The 18,178-nt window shown below is 47.0% G+C and overlaps 1 protein-coding gene across 1 annotated transcript in view; it reads left to right on the plus strand.

Annotated features, from left to right (window-relative positions):
• Positions 1–5,829: 5,829 nt before the first annotated feature.
• LOC146864180 (sodium channel protein type 4 subunit alpha B-like) overlaps positions 5,830–18,178 on the plus strand; it is a 1,025,953-nt gene continuing 1,013,604 nt past the window's right edge. The window contains exon 1 of the mRNA XM_085638948.1: positions 5,830–5,989. Coding sequence (XP_085495074.1) covers positions 5,830–5,989 — 160 coding nt within the window. The remainder of the gene's footprint in view (positions 5,990–18,178) is intronic.

The following is an 18,178-nucleotide window of genomic DNA, read 5'->3' on the forward strand; positions in this document are numbered from 1 at the left end:
AGTAACCGAAAACTGTGCAGCCCACCTGCTTTTCTAGACACCACGGTGGCAGTCTGCAAAACCAGCACTGAGGAGTCTTCATTGGCTTCCTATTCCAGCCAGGATACAGTTCAAAGCTATGAGTCTGGCCCACAAAGCCATCTGGAAGACTGGTCCAGCTATTACTCATTCCCTGGTCACCCCTTATCTTCCTCACAGAACCCTGCTCTCCAGTTCCCTATATCTGGCCACCTCCAAGAAAATACGAAGATCGAGATGGGGTGGACGCACATTCTCGTTTAATGCCGCACAAATCTGGAACACTCTCCATCTTATCCTACGAGAGAACAATAATCTTCTGGCCTTCCGGAAGCTCTTGTCCCATCTTGTCAAGACGCTTCCTTAACATCACGGCTTTTGCTTTTCTGTCCTTCTATCAATCAGCGCTGGGAGGCCTTAGGGTAGCCGTGCGCTACACAAATTGAATTTTCATTTAATTTAATTTCATTTGCTGATATGTTCAGGGGTTCCCATTCACAGATTTACCGTTTGGTATGATATATTTATTGAAAAATGGGCAACAATGATTTCCTTTCACCACAAACACCTATTGTGCTGGTAGGAAATTTGCATGTTATACGGTGCGGGTTTTTAGGATACTATTGGGGAGTAATGCGGGGATCTACTCCCTTCGCTATGGCTCCCCATAGCGCTATTATATGTCATTTGCCTTCAGATTAGTGACAGTCTACACCCTTCGCTACTGCTCTCCATAGCTCTATTATATGTCATTTGCCTTCAGATTGGTGACTGTCTGAGGTTAGTAGGGCAATCTATATTAAGAAACTAAAATAGCTAGGGGGTACAGTAGGTTTGAACTGTTCACATAAGCATTTGTCACCTATCTTTATGCCCAGAATACAAAGATAGAACTCATGCCTAGCCTTAATTACGGTTACCTATGGTTTGAGTGAACCAATGGTTAGTGGCACAGGGGGATCCCTGTTTTAGAGTGCGGCATTAGGGAGTTGGTGTACTTAGCTCTCTGTTGCACTTACCATCTGCGGGCTTAATTACATTATAATTACAGTTACCTATGGTGCGGAGGTAGCCAAGGGTTGGTGGCACAGGGGCATCCCCATTTTGGTGTGCGTCATTAAGGGAGCTGGTGTACTTGGCTCTCAGTTGCACTTACCATCTACATGATTTGGATGTTTGGATAAAAGAGTAGACAAGAGAGTTGCTGATGCCCTCTCTCATTGTAAATTACCAGTATATAGAGCACTATAACCGCAAGCAGATGGTCAGAATCCCAGCTTTCACACTCTATCACAGAACATAGCAAAACCACACTTATAGCTGTTGTGGCAAGGTTTGCGCTGGACGCTACCAGTGTCACTTCGGTGGCAGGGTGAAAAATCCACCCCCCCTTTTTCTAGGGGGTAAGGGGTAGCCACCAGGGTACACTGCCAAATACCTATGCATTTCATTATCCCGTGGAGGTAGTAAGGAGGTTACAACTTCATGTTAAAAGCTCATCTCAACAACGTGTAGAAATGTATTGATGACATAATCCCTAGGATTCATTTGTGACATAATCCGCAGGCAATGTGGGGAATTCTGCCAGTAGTCCTTGGTGAGGACTGAGGGTGGGCAACACAATTTACATGGAGTGAGCCTTGGGAAGGAACTCCATTTTAAAAGCTCATCCTAATAAAATGTGGAGATTCATTGGGTCTTGCTTAATTGCCAAATATTTCTTTGCAGAGCTTCTCTTTTCCTTTCAACTACAGCAGTTTTTCGCAAGGGACTTATGGTGTACAATACAATTCACAAAGAGTGGGCCTTGGGAATGAAATGCATTTTAAAACTCATCCCAATAACAGGGGGCAATTTATTTGTGATGTAATCCACAGGTAATGTGGGGAATTGTGTCAGCAAACCATAGTGAGGAATTATGGTGTATAACATAATTAACGGACTGGACTTGGGGAAGGAAATGCTGATTGGCCAAATATTTATTTGCAGAGTTTCTCATTTCCTTTTAAGCGGCAGCATTCCTTGGGGAGGACTGGTGGTGTGCAACACAATTATCATGGAGTGGGCCTTGGGAAGCAAAATGCATTTTAAAAGTGCATCCCAATAACGGGTGGCAATTTATTTGTGGCATAATCCCCGGGCAATGGGAATTGCTACCAAATCAACCATCATTAGGGTTACTTTACTTAATGGCCTCAGTTTTCCTTTCCTTTCACGTGTCAACAGTTTTAGTGAGGACTAATGGTGTGCAACACAATTAACATACAGTGGGCAGAGTGCAGAAGTACAGGCCAGTAAAAGTCCTGCTAAGAGGGTCTTTTGAAGGACAAGAAATATGCAGCATAGCTGAGTCTTTTCTATGCACAAGGGGGTGCCAGGTTGGTAAGGGGACTATGGCTGATGTCAGCAGGTAAGGTTATTGGGAGCCCGGGGGCTGGCTGAAGGAAAAGTGGATTGTCATGCTGGGGGCATAGTCTACGTAGCCCTACTGGTGGTCGCCTGTAGTTCTTCTTTGGGATTCGAGCTGCTGGGAGATGGGTCGTTTCGAGGTCCTAGGGTACTAGCTCCCTTGGGGATAGAGGTGGATGTCTTAAGTGAAACTGGGAGAGAGTGTGATGGGGGCCTTCCCAACTCGATGGGCACTAGGAGGGGCTTCTGGACAAGGTGCCAGATCCTGAGGTTAGTTGCCAAGACGTAATTGTATAAAGCATTCTTGGCCCAGGTAATTTATCACAAGACTGTAAGAGGGTTCGGTATAACGCTGCCGGTTAATGACCAATGGCCCAAAGGGAAGTCTCTATATGTGGTCGGTAGTAATACCGCAGGAAGTATAGGTTAAGGGAGCTCAGGTTAAGGCCGTGGACAAGTTGGTGAAGAAGCTGATCCAGGCGATCAGTAATACCCCAGATGCCCAGGGGAGACTAATTAGAGTTGCGCTAGCAGTAATTTATCGGAGGTCCTGGGCATCAGGATGGAGGGCATATGTTGGTAGAAGGACAGTAGCTCTTTATAAAAACGATACTAGGGGCTATTGTGGAGCACAGTTAGTGCAGGGGGGATGGCGAGTGCGCCAGGGAGCTTCTCACCCTGTGGCAGTTCAGTGACTGGATGGCCCCAGGAGGGGGAACGATCCACGTGTGCAGAGGGTAGGCAGAAGGGGGGATTGACCTGCTGGTGGTCCTGGACTCTTCTACCCTAACCCACAACGTATGGACTGAGTTGAACCTTGGGGAGGCTGCCTGAGTGCAGGTACCCCAGTGGGAGGGCCAGTGTGCCATGCGGGGCCCTGGTTTTCAAGTAGTGCAACTGTCTGCTGTAGCGCGTTGGGGCCTGCTGGCACAATGTGTGCAGCAGAGTGTGGGCTTGGTGGGCCGAGATGGCCAAGTTCAAGTGTATGGCCAAGTTCAAGAGTTCAAGTGTAATGTGCTGCATACCTTCTTTACTACCTTTGACAGGTCAAGGCCACTAAAGTGTATGGCCAAGCTCAAGTTCAAGTGTAATGTCGTGCTTAATTGCCTTGCAGCCTTCGTCATGTTGATGCTGCTAAAGAGTGATGCTGTAATAATTTTATATCTAAAAGGATACTGTTACTCTTGTGGTGGTCATTGGTGAATTACCTGGTGTGTGAATAAAAAGGCTACGCCATGAACAACACGCTCTGATTCTGAGAGTTCTTGGGCAATTGGGCGGAGTGAATGTCACCTTGTGCGTGTACTAGACAGGCGCCCCCGCGCTTAGGGGAGGGGCGCCCTTAGTAGCGCCAGTGGACTGGGCCTCCTCTGGGGCCGAAATGGGGGCTGGATAAGGTGATGTCATCGGGGTGCTCTGGAAGGATATTTAAGTCCGTGCCCCGGGATCTTCAGCCTCTTTGTCCCCTTGGACCTCTGGCAAGCTGCACGGGCGCGTCATTGACCACCCACCCACCCGGCAAGAGAGCGAGGGCGTACCACTGACAGTTAACAACAAAAGGGCATGCACAACAATGGTGGTTCAGCGTCTGGATGGCCCCAGGAGGGGGTAGGATCCATGTGTGCAGAGGGTAGGTGGAAGGGGGGACTGACCTGATGGTGGTCCTGGACTCTTCTGCCCTAACCCACAACGTATGGACTGAGTTGAACCTTGGGGAGGCTGCCTGAGTGCAGCTACTCCGGTGGGCGTGTCAGTGTGCCATGCGGAGCCCTGAAAGGTGACCGTCACTGGGCATCTAGCGCTTGCAGCGCGCACACGCTCATCTGTTGGCTGCTCTTATTGATTTTAAGCTTCCTTGTTGTTTATTTTGGTTTATTCTCATTTTCGTTATTCCTTGCTTTAATCGCGGGGTTTCCCTTCCCTGGCCCTTACCTGCACTGTAAAATCATCAAAACACGCACCGATGTTTTGGCGGGCCCGGGCTCACGGGGCTCCCGCGCGCACTTTGGCCGCCATCTTGGAGCGGGTTGGGACGCTCCTGCAACATCCAGGTGAGCGCTCTAGTACTCCGCCTGTCACTCCTATATAACATCACTTCCAGCGGTGAAGCGCCTTCACTACGCCAGAGTCCTGCCCGTCTGCGTCCGTCTGCGACTCGGAGGCGACGGAGCGGCGGGAGACTCTGGCCAGACCTGGCGCCCCGCTAGGATGATTTGTTACTCTTCATCCATTCTTCATGCTATGCGGACTTCCTCTCGCTCCTGTCGGACAACATTCCCGGGACGCTACAAGGGGAAAGGATGTTGCCCGGGTTGTGGCTGGTCGCCTACTTGGGCTCCGGTGGCCGCCGACCAGATGAGGTTGTGCTATCCATTCTTGCCTTTTGCTTAACACCAGATCATTAGGCAGCCATGCCTTGGACATCTATGATCTGTTGGTCAGGGAAAGCCCTTTATGCCTCCTACTGACCGAAACTTGGTTGGGTGAGGCGTCTAACCCAGACATCTTCGCGGCCATCCCTCCGGCCTATAACATCTTCCGGCAGGATAGGGTCAAGGGTAGGGGAGGGGGAGTAGCGGTGGTGGTGAAGAAGAGTGTCTCCTGCTCTCTTCTCCCCCTGAATCCGCTCTGTGGTTCTGAGGCTCTTGCTTTCTCGCTTAGATTGTTCCCGCACCAAGCACTGAAAGGGCTACTGGTATACAGGCCTCCAGGTCCTGTGGGTTCCTTTTTCGAGGACCTGCAGATGGCCTTTTCCGAACTGGCCCTGTCCACACAGCACTGCTTGTTGGCGGGTGACTTTAATTTCCATCTGGATGTGGAGGACGCAATCAGATTGATGGACATTACGTCTCCGCTGGGTCTCGCACCCTTTGTCACGGGCTCCACCCATGAGAGGGGTCACACTTTGGACCAAGTGTTTTCTTCGACTCCTCTTGTCGACATCGATACTGTGCCAGTGCTATGGACTGATCACAGGTTGATTAAGTTCTCTATACCGGAGGCGGTGTTCCCACATAGCGACACCCCTATACAACCTAGTTCAGTCTCAAGGGCACTGCACAAAGTGACGCCTGAGATGCTGGCGCAGGCGCTGGTGGACCATCCGTGCTCCCTCACGGGCGATCTGGAGCGGGACACCGAGGCCCTGCAGATCTGGCTGGCAGAAAGGCTGAACGATCTCTCCCCTGCAGTTGCCCCTCGGTCCACGGCCAAACGACTATCCGCGCCGTGGTTTACAGAGGCGCTTCGCCTGTCCCGCTGCCAGTGTAAGGTTGCGGAGAGGGCCTGGCGTTCCAATATGACGAGGAGGCTAAACTAGCCTATAGGGCGGCAGTGAAAGTGTAACATCGTGACATCTTGTGTGCGAAGAAGGAATACTTGGCCAGGAGGATAGAGGCGTCTATGAACTCCTGTAAGGAGATCTTCACTGTGGTGAGGGAGTTCACGACCCTGAGATCCAACGCGCCCCTTCCAGCGTCTTCTGACACATGGGTCTGTGATCTTGCTAGCTTCTTCACTGAGAAGATCAAGGCCATCCAGGCCTCTTTTCCGGAGAGGTCTGGTGAGGGGGGGTGCAGCATTGGGGTGGGATCTGTTTCATCGTCCATGCCAGCTGTTGTGCTGGAGGAGTTCCCCGCTATCTCCAACGAAGCTTCCCTGATGCTGCTAACCAATCTTAAATCTGGGTCGCCATTGGACCCCTGCCCGGCCAAATTTTTGGCCAGGGTGGCATCGGTGGTGAACCCATTGGTTAATCCTCTCCTTAATGCCTCCTTGAGGGAGGGAAGGGTCCCATGCGCCTGGAAGAGGGCGATGGTGATCCCCCTCCTGAAGAAGCCTGGACTAGACGCCGAGGTGTTGGCCAACTACAGGCCAATCTCCCTTCTCCCGGCCCTAGCTAAGATCACGGAGAAGCATGTCCATGGCATCTTGTCTGGTTTCTTAGAAACCAACCATCTCCTGCATCCATCACAATCTGGGTTCCGTCCCAATTTAAGTACTGAGACGGCACTGCTGGAGGTCTCGGAGGTCATCCGGGAGACGCTGGATGTAGGCGGCAAGGCCATGCTTGTCATGCTAGACCTGTCGGCAGCCTTTGACACCGTCCCCCATGAGGCGCTTCTCGCCAGGCTTTATGACATCGGTCTTAGGGGGACGGTGTTCAAATGGTTTACATCTTTTCTCGAGGGCCGCCGCCAAACAGTCTGGGTTTCCCAAAGCACCGCAGAGATGCCGCCATTGGGAGTCGGAGTTCCACAGGGATCTGTGTTGAGCCCGACTCTTTTTAATATCTTTATGGCCCCTCTGGCGGCATTGGTGGAGGCTTTTGGGGCCCAGATTGTATCCTACGCAGATGACACTCAACTGCTCTTCACATGCGGGAAAGATCAGGCATTCGATGGAGAGTGTATTCGGGGCTGTCTGGGGATGGTCTTTAACTGGTTCCAGCGGAACAGCCTTAAGGCCAACTCCAGCAAGTCAGAGATCCTGTTCTTCGGATGCACCGCCGACCCTGAATGGCAGGTCTGGTGGCCTATGGATATGTGTCCCCCTGCTCAGTCTTCTTTGGTCGCCAAAAACCTGGGAGTTAAGCTGGACAACAAGCTTACGTTAAGATCACATATCCTTGGTTTGGTCGGCACCTGTTTTGGCATTTTGAAGATGCTCCGCAAATTTCTACCATTGCTCTCTGAGGAGCACAGGCGGATCACTGTTCAGGCTCTAATAGGCTCTAGACTGGACTACGCCAATGCCCTCTTTCTGGGGCTCCTGGACTACTTGGTCCAGCGCCTGCAGGTGGCGCAGAATGCTGCGGCTCGCGCTATTTTTGGACTCCATAGGCGAGCGGGAGCTTCGGGGCTGGTGCAGGCGCTGCATTGGTTGCCTATCCGGAAACGGATCATGTTTAAAACCTTGACCCTGATGCATAAAGCTCTGTTTGGCACAGGGGCAAAGTACTTGCAGCGGAGGTTGACTTTTTATCGCCCAGCCCGCTCTCTCCGATCAGAAGCTCTATACCTGGCCTTGGTGCCACGTGTAAGGAAAGCCCGTACTGGGGGGCGTTCTTTTAGTTTGAAAGCCCCCCAGCTTTGGAACTCGCTGCCTCTGGTTCTACGGAGCACGTCTAATTTGCTTCTGTTTAGGAAGAGCCTTAAGACCTGGCTTTTTAATCTTTAGGTTTTTTCCTTCTGACTTTTTCCGTTTTGTTTCCATGTTGTTATGTTATTCTCGCTGAGCTGCAAGTGAAAAGCGCCGGGACACTCTGTCGGAGTAGCCGTGCGCTATAGAAATTTTATATAACATAACATTTTCAAGTAGTGCGACTGTTCGCTGTAGCGCTTTGGGGCCTGCTGGCACAATGTGCGCAGCAGAGTGGTGGCTTGGTGGGCCAATACGGCCAAGGTCAAGAGTATGGCCAAGTTCAACAGTTCAAGTGTAATGTGGTACATACCTTCTTTCCTGCCTTTGACTTGTCAAGGCCACTAAAGTGTACGGCCAAGCTCAAGTTCAAGTGTAATGTTGTGCCTAATTGTCTTGCAGCCATGCCATGACCAACACGCTCTGATTCTGAGAGTTCTTGGCCAATTGGGAGGAGTGAATGCCACGTTGTGCGCGTACTATGACTGTTCAGTGTGGCCGCTTTGTGAGTAAGCAGCTGCGATGGTTCACCGGTTGGCATTGAAATATGTAAACCGTTAAATATTTTTGAAAATGAACTGCTCTTATTCCAACTTTCACAGCCATATAGCAATACCCTGTGCAAGGTTTTGCCCTAAATTCCTCAATGTATGGGTAAAATACTTCGTCCTGGAAGGACGGTTGTTCTGCAACAAATTTGCCAATTGAATACCACCGATCCACATTTGCTTTTCAACAACTTTTCTACCTCTCTTAGGGCATCATTAGGATGACGGGCGAACTTTGCTCGCCCGCCATCCCGACGGAAAACGGGACCGCCCGCCATATGTGCGGCGGTCCCATGTGGGATATTAGGATGCGCCCACCACACTGGCGGGCGCATCACGCATATTTGACATTGCGGCGGGCGGTGCTTTCAGCAGCACCCGCCGCAATGCCAAAAGTGCATGTTGTGGATATGCATGCACAACGTGGCAGGTACCGCGCGTGCCCCCCCCACCCTCCCAACATCCTGGGGGCCCGCAACAGGCCCCCAACTTGAAGATCCACATGCCGCCACGGAAAGGCTGCCGTCCGCCTGCATCCTAATATGGATGGCTGTGTCTAGAAGACACCGCCACCATATTAAACCCTTTTCCGCCCGGTCGACTTGTCGACCATGCGGAAAAGCGGTGGACGGTCCTCCCATCCGTCGCGGTCCTCCCACCATACTAATATGGCAGGGGGAAATGGGTGGTGGGCGAGGAAGGATGTAGGGCAGATCGCAACCGCCATGCGGGCGGTGGCGATCCGCCCTACATCCTAATGATGCCCTTAGTTTGTCTGCTGTGTAGACAAAAGTCTACACAGCATAATTATTCTCGGTGAAGCTGTAAAGCCATTCAACTCCTAGTCAGGGGTAGTAGAAACAATATAAATATAATTCAAATACAATGTAATGTAAATTATGCAATACACATGATGTAGTCTCTTCAAAATTCAAAAAAGTGTATTTTTAATATGCTGAAGCCTTTCTCCTTAGTAAATCAGATTCTTTCATTGCATTCAGTGCCTTTTATTATATATGCTAGTTTTTAAACATGCTCTCTTTGGAAATATTCAGGCCCTCCCCCTTTCAACAATACCATTCCTAAACTAAGTTTTGTCATGTACACCCAATACCTTAAGTCCTAATATACATAGATCATCAAATTAAATACAGTAGGTAAACTACTGGAAGGTACTCTCATATGTGATAACAAAGTAAATATTTGCCTAATATCACAAAATATTGGTCAAGCAGGAAAGCTAAGATCACCCCAGGTTTTCTGGTTTCAGATTCTGTTTAGTGAGTAAGCAGTCGCGATCGTTCACAGGTTGGGATTAAAATATGTAACCCGCTATTTTTGCCCTTTCTTGATTTTCCTCAGACAGTGTGGTCCGGTGTTTTAATGCTTTTTCTGTAGAGATTTAGGTTTGCATAATACACATTTTCTTAAAACATTATTATACACACTCAGCTGTTTATCCTTCCCTGGACGATCAACCGATTTCTCTTCAGTTAGATGGTAACTGTGGTGAACAGATGTAGGTCCACTCCACGTAATATCTTTAGATATGTTTATTTCAGGTTAAGATCTTGAGCAGAGCCCCACCAGGAGCAGCCTTCCTGCTGCTCAGCCCATTCTCCCAACTGACAATCTCCACTCACCCAACATTCCACAGCATCATCCACACAAACATTCCATACCACATTCACACTGGCTGAGCAGCAGGTACAACACTTTTCCCTTCCTCATATTAGACAAAGCATAATTCAATGATACAAGTGAAAAGCACATCAAAGAGAAAATTAACATGCACGTAAATCTGAAAAGGTACTATTGCAAAGACATGAGAATGGTTGAGGGCAAACCTGTAGAATGAAAAGCAAAGAAAACGCAGTACAATGGGCTTACAAGTTAACATCCAAGAATGCAGGAAAGCACAGGAAAAAGTAGCAATTTGCATTAATTTCAACGTAAGGCAAAGCAATAGTAAAACAATAATGCCCACCCACGTACCTAAAGAGAAGAAACAAATCATCAAACAGAAAGACAACACCTACACACATCCACTCCCCTTCCACACACAAACAAACCAGCAAACAACACCACCATTCACAACCAACCAACTCTTGAGGCCACAAACACCACAGCTAGCCAGGCCGAAAATGAATGTGAGCACCCAGGGAAACAAACAACAATGGTGCACAAGACAACAGACCACAGTAAAACCCATACTCAACCTGGGACAAAGACGCATGCCGTAAGAGAAGCAGGAAAGGGAGGACAAAAACACAATAAAATGCTCAGCAGAAACGCCAAAGCTGAAGGTGAAGTGAAATTCACCTACCAATCACAAAAAGTGGTAGACACGAGTGACTCAACAACATAGTCAACTCTAACCAACGCCCACAAGGGAGACAAACCTATGTCCACCCACAACCACAAAACCGTTGTGGAAATATGGATTTTTATGGTCGGTTATGTCCCCTATCTTGGACCCCAACGGTTTCATGTATAAATCACAAGTACATGTATGTTCCCTCCAGTTCCAGTTATGAAGACGCAAACACATGTGCGTCCACCGTCAACATGTCCTCTTTCAGATCCGCCATGAATGGGCCGGATATTCTATTCCTAAGTATGAAAGGCCACCGGCTTTATATGGTTCACTTATCCCATTTTACAGTCCAGGCGAGTAGGCCCTGATTCTGCCATTAAGCTTTTTCCTGCCTTCTGCCTCTGAAAGCTCCAGTCTGAGCTCGCATCTGTATCCATGAACTTTGTCCTACTCCCTGCGCGGCTAACGGTGCCTGACTCGGCCTGTCGGCCTATCGGCCTGCCAAAAACTGTATGTCACCTTCAAGATTATCTGCTCTGCTCCGCTCCTCATCCGATGCATTCCTGTCTGGTAGTTTAGGTAAACATTCCTCCAGCTACCGTGCAAAGGACCAGGCCTCGCTGCCCTCATGCAAGTAATTCATAGCCCTGTTACCATGGAATATTCCTACCCCCTCGCATCTAGTGTAGACACTTAGACGCTTGTACACGCACTAACAGTCAGTATAGTCAGTATAGAATAAGATTCTATCCTAAGAGACCTCTCTTTTTGGATAACACAGTTCTTTAAACATAGGATATTAGATATGATTTGGGATTAGGTTGACATAACCCCAGACTTTTGTCTCCACATGTAGAGCTAAATGTCAAGTCCCTTTCACCCTCTAGTTACACGTCAATCACACGTCATGCGGCTGCGCGCGCATCTCTGCCAAGTATTTTTGCTGACATTGCGAAATTCTTTCATGGAACCACCCATTTATGACATCACATCTAATGACGTTCTTTAGTTACGCCTAGTTACACCCATTTTAGTTACGTATGTATGCTTTTATCTCTGATATCAACTGTTACGCCTCCTGCATCTGTTTCACTGTAATGCCTTTTCTATAAAAATGATTACCTGGCAATAATGTATTGTTCCTTCCTTCCTGAACTCTCGTGGTGATGGAATAGAAGGCCCATAATTCGAATTATGTTCCTTTGTATAGGAATAAAACCCGTTCTGAACCTCTAATACCACGGATTCTGCCTCTTATTTTACTGAGCTATTATTATAGATTTTCCGCATCAAATTAAGTCCCGGTAATTAAATTATTTACCACATAAATGGCGCCCGAACAGGGACACTTTCTCATCTCACGCGCCGGAGGTGCGTTGCAGGCCCGGTCTCCTGTCACAGCTGGACGGACAACAACGCGTACCCACAGGATTTCCTGTATCTCCCTCCTGCCGAGCGGGGGTAACTGAGGCTGCGATCAACACCCAGACGAGGCGGTGAGAAGTGCGAAGTATCCCGACCAGAGCCTAGCTGAGAGAGCAAGATCCGAGGTATACAGAGGCCCACCAGGTTCCGAAGTTCCGAAGTTTCGAGTCGAGTCCAGTCCGGTCCGAGTCCGAGTCCAGTTCAGTTCAGTTCCGAGGCCTTCCGTTCCGAGCTACCCGGTGAGTACCATTATCGGGGAGGCGTTCTGACGTGCACATAGGTTGTGCCGGTCAAGACGGGTTTGGGTACACAAATCCGGTCTGCACTGTTTCAGCAGTGTATCTGTACTGTTCAGCAGTATATCAAGTATGTCTAGTATATAATTCAGAATTACCTAGTTAGTGTCGAGTATTATGCTTAGTGACTAGATCCCTAAATGGCCATCATTGTTGTTCATTAAATATTAAATGTTAAATGTTTTAAATACGTTCTGCATATTGTGGTGTGAATGACTGTTCATTATTGTGTTTTGTTGTATTAAACGTGTTCAAAATTAGGTATCAGATCAGTTCTCAATATGCCGCTCTTTTCGAAATTAAGACAGATCAAAACTAGAAAAGGGGTACTCGAAGAAGCTGTTCCCATTCCTCCTAGGGACACTCCAGGGTACTTCATGTATCATAAACATGGCCTAGACGCCATATTATTTCTTGATTTATGGGTAGACTACACCAAGGAATTACCAGAAAGTCAGAGGTGGCCCGCAATTGGGACCTGGGATGCAGATTGCATCATGAAAGTAGAGGAAGAATTATGGAAAAAGAAAGCTAGACAATCACAGAAAGATGCCATTGAATTATGGCGTAAAGAATCGTATAGACGTACAGAAAAAGCACGTAGACAGGAAGAGAAGAGTAAGGAGAATTCAGATAAAATGCGAGAAAATCTACTAATTGAAGAAGGTACCCGAGCAAAAGCAGAACAAGTAGACAGACAAAGAAATGCCCTTATGAATGGTATGTATCCTCTTCTGGCCGAAGGGTCACCTAAGGCTACTCTGGAGATACCCAAAGACTTGCCACCCCCATTGTTTCCGATAAAAGCACATCCCAAAGGGCATCCCAGAACCGCAGAAGATGTTTTCCTTTCCTCTTATTTAGACGACGCAGCTCCCGAGTATGCTAATACTGCACCACATAGACCGCCTACCGAGGGGGTTCAACGCCAAGACCTCCGCAACAACAAATTCCGACACAAGTTCCGGCAAGCACATCTGTTTCCACAGCTGTACCCACACCTATGGTTGCTATATCACGTTCAACGAATCCTTTCACACCCAGCACCCCAGGCGGTGCTACAGGAAGTACAACAAACATTTTCTCCACGCCACCCAGAGTAAATAAACTTTCCTTTCAAGAATTAGCCCACCAACGTACGCCCAAACTAGTAACTCCCGACACGCTTAAGGAACTTCTAATAGATTGTAGATATGATCCTGTGCCCGGCAAAAAGGATGAAATGCTGCTGGCATCATTACGTATCCGACGAGCTGCAATATATTTAGGGAGGCTACCAGGAATGACTACACATTTAGAAAATATATATCATTTTGTCCAGTCAGGGCGAGATTCTGAAAGTATTAATAGAGCCATGGAGTACCAGAAAGTGGAGATACAGGGAGAACTGTTACGTTTCCTCATAAATTGTGTGGTCAGAAATCAAGACCGACCAGGGGTAAATCCGGAAGAAATGCAAATTCTTACCACATGGAGTCGGAATATATCAGAAGGGAGACATGATAAACGATTAAGTATAATAGCTATGTGCCGAAAAATCCGCAAAGAAGTAGAACGAATACACGAAGAAAGATTAGCAGTAGACCAGCATGAACAAACCGAAGAGGAGGAAGAATTAGAACTGCCCACAGGACAGTTAGAAACAATGGCCTATGTAGGTAGAGGAAGATCTTGCAATAATACTAGATGCTTTACTGATCCGATACGTCCGATACGTCCAGATAATAACAGAAATTTCCAAACACCTATAATAAATATAAGGTCCCCCGAACATTCGTTCCAAGCCGCTGACAAATTACTCCGAGAACGAAGGGGTTATCATATACTCGATTCTATGGACGAACAAGAATTAGCCAGGTCAGCCGTTCACTGGGTTGACAGTCCCGGAAAATATAGTGATGATACACTAGCACACACGTTTTTGAACCTCAACCCAGATGAACAGCGTTTAGCTGGTATCTACATGATTCAACAACTCCTTACATTATATAAAAGCCAACACTCCGATCCTGGTCCCTTACCTGATATATTGACTGAATTACTCACGAATAAATGGAGAGGTTCAGGTACTGAGTTAATTAGAGAAATACTAGAATCCAGAAAGCAGTACATTCTTTTTGTATGCCCCGAACATGTCTCACTGCCCATCAAGGAAAGAACGACGTATTATATGGATAGACAGAATCCCTTACGCGAAGTGCACCCGATAAAAGGTGATGACAACCAGTTTAAACGTGTGTTTGTATACACACCCATATCTAAAATGGAACTATTAGAAATGAAGAAAGTGGTACCCAGTCATGACAAAGACCCAGCGGGTTTCCACCGTGAAATTAAAGACATGTTGCTCATGGGAGAGTATACCTATCCCGACATTATGAAAATATTAAAGGTATTAATGCCTGCGGGCATTTATGAAAAACTGAAAGAAAAGGATTGGGAGGTGGGAGACCAAAAGATAGATTGGACAGCATTAGAAAACGAAGAAACAGCTCGAGGTCCAGGTCTAGGGCTTGGAGACAAGACCAAAATACTACCAGGTTTACTAGTACAGGTACTACCACGTTTATTAACTACGAAAAAGGAAGATTGGGGTGCAATCTCAGCCTGTAAACAAAAGCAAGATGAAGACACTAGTGACTTTTATGCCCGATTCGAAAAATGTTTTCGTATAAATAGTGGAATAAAAGCAAGTAGCGAATCGTATCCACATCTGTTTGTGACAAAATTAGTTGAAAATGCCCTGCCCCAAGTTAAGAATAGAGTATTGAAATTCGAGAGTACCTGGCAAGGTAACACTCCGTCACAAATGTTACAAATGCTACAGTACCATCACAATAGAATTAGAGAGGAACAAGAACATGAACAAAGACGCATGAAAGACACGAAAATGAAAATGCTAGTTTCCCAGACAGTTCCAGCTGACGGTCATAAAAAGGGTATGACACAGTCCAGTGTTTCAGCAGGTTCTGTAAAGGGGACATGCAACTATTGTAAACAGCCAGGTCATTATGTACACGATTGTCCAGTTTTAAAACATAATATCGCCATAGGTAATACAAAAGAAAGACCACGACCACTTAGACAGGATCAGAACCAACAAGGAGCTCCGCAGCATGCACAGGCCATGCCAGCTCCGCAACAGTCTATGCCAGCTCCACCACCGCAGCCTATTGCTGCTACACCAACAACGACACGACAGATGTACCAGACTGCACAGTATGACTATCCTGATTATCAACGATACTCATGAAACAGCCTAGAGAGGGAACTTGGCTTACCCCTTATCGAGGTCCCTGTAGATCAAGAAGGACCTTATGTATACAGTGAACTATTAGGCCAGGATAGAAAATTTTTACTTCATACAGGGGCAAGCCGAACAACCATAAAACGTAGTGAAGTTCCAGGGGCACCCCTCTCAGGCTCACAGAATATTTCCCTTGGTTTTTCAGGAAAACCCATCATTAACGAAGTATCACAGCCTCTTCCCCTTACGATTGGTCCTTTGACACGAACTACAGATTTATTGCTTACTAAATCATGTCCAGAAAACTTGTTAGGTATAAAAACATTGAAAGCTCTAGGAGCTATAATATGTTGTTCTCCGGAAGGAGTAAGATTGTTTTTACGTGATTTCAAAGGGCACTATGTGTCCCGAGACATGGATTACCGACTGCAGACTTTACCCACACACTTATGGGCACAAGGCCCTACAGATGTTGGTTGCATGAACATTACACCATATCGAGTCACACTAAAGACAGGAGTGGTACTACCACGAATGCGACAATACAAGTTACCCCCAGATGCTGTAGTGGCTTTACTACAAATCATTGACGAGCTTATTACCCAAGGAGTGGTTGTGGAAACCGACTCCAATGTATGTAATTCCCCGATAATTCCGATTCTTAAACGAACTGATCCAAAAGCCCCGCCAGTATATCGATTGGTTATTGATCTGCGCGAATTAAATAAATGTATTGTACCACAATACCCCGTAGTTCCAGACATTTCTTCATTACTGACAGCCATTGATTCCGAAGCAACATTCTTTACTGTAATTGATCTCAAGAATGCCTTTTTTAGCGTCCCAATAGATCCGGAAAGTCAATACTTGTTCGGATTTAGTTTAAATGGACGAAGCTTTAAATTCACACGCGCACCTCAAGGATTCACAGAAAGCCCCAGCATCTATAGCCAAGCACTGAAACGAGAACTTGACAGTATCCACATGCCAGTCAACACTGCCCTGCTTCAATATGTCGATGATCTGCTGATCACCGCTAGAAGCGAACCTGAATGTGAAAAAGCCTCACTGACGGTTTTACATTTTTTGGCCGAAAAGGGGCACAAGGTGTTCCCTTCTAAGCTGCAATTCTGTGTCCAGCGAGTTGTTTACCTTGGTCACTCGCTGTCCAAGGAGGGAAGGCAGCTTACACCCGACCGCATACAGTTAATTGATAACATGTCAGTACCCAAGACACAAAAGGAGGTGCGGGCTTTTATAGGCCTCACTTCATATTGTAGGCAGTGGATCCCTCAGTATGCATTTCTAGCAAAACCACTCATTCAGTTGACAACACAGGAGGCAGCCACATCGACTGTCCTCCCTTGGACTCAAGAACATACACACGCCTTTGAAAGTTTAAAGAAAGCTTTATGTCAAGCACCTGTCCTAGCAACACCATGTTACAGTAAACAGTTTACACTCTTTGTTACAGAACGCGAAGGTACTGCTTTGTCAGTACTCACACAGGAACAAGCAGGATCACATAAACCATGTGCCTATTTTTCTAGTACACTAGATCCCGTAGCTCAGGCTCTGCCTGCGTGCCTGAAGTCAGTGGCAGCGACAGCTTTAGCAATCAGACAAAGCGATGCCATAGTGTTAGGACATCCATTGACAGTACAAGTACCACACGCAGTGGAGGTTCTCTTGAACCGCACGCAAACACAACACTTGACTATAGCAAGACTCACCGGTTACGAACTGACATTGTTTCAGCCACACATAGAAATCAGACGTTGTAGTACATTGAATCCTGCCACACTTTTGCCAGTAAACGGAACAGACCCACTAGCACATGATTGTATTGAAGTTATTACTATCACGACGAAACCCAGACAAGACTTGACAGACGTCCCATTGACAGATCCAGACCTGACGTTGTATGTAGATGGTTCATGTATGAGAACAAGTACAGGAGAGCTAGTGGCCGCGTATGCAGTCACAACAGACACTGAAATTATTGAAACAAATTGTATTGATACCTTGTCAGCTCAAGCAGCAGAGCTCATCGCTCTGACACAAGCCTGTATTCAAGTCACAAATAAGAAAGTCAACATATACACAGATTCACGTTATGCATTCGGAGTCGTCCATGACTTCGGCGTACTATGGCGAGAGAGAGGTTATTTAACTTCTCACGGTGCCCACATTCAGCACGGACCCCTCATTCATGCCTTATTAGATGCAATACATCTACCCACTGCAATATCAATTATGAAATGTAAAGCTCATACGAAAGTTACTGATATCATTTCCCAAGGCAATGACCTAGCTGACAGAACAGCTAAACAGACTGCTCAAACTCACACATCTGACATGACAAAGACAACAGTTCTGACGCCAACACATTGCATGACGGTTAAGGATCCCGCTCTTGACGTAATTGACATACAGACACATGCTGCACCAGAAGAAATAAAGAAATGGACTGAATTAGGAGGGATCCAAACTGATCAGGGATGGATGACGAAGGAAAAATCTATATGGTTTCTTCCCGACTCAATGGTCCAAGTTATCATTAATACAATACATAGTCCAGCGCACCTAGGAGAAAAGGCTATGCTAGACAGCATTCAACACATTTGGTTCAACAAACATTTACGAGCAGCAGCTAAACAAAAGGTTCGTACCTGTATGATCTGTTGTCAGTTTAACCCAGGTAAAAGCATTCCCGTAGAACAGGGTGGATTTCAGCCTCCTGATCACCCTTTTGAAGTCCTCCAGATGGATTATATCC

The sequence above is a fragment of the Triturus cristatus genome, chromosome 2_1 (assembly GCF_964204655.1).
Source record: "Triturus cristatus chromosome 2_1, aTriCri1.1, whole genome shotgun sequence".
Taxonomy (NCBI): Eukaryota; Metazoa; Chordata; class Amphibia; order Caudata; family Salamandridae; genus Triturus; species Triturus cristatus.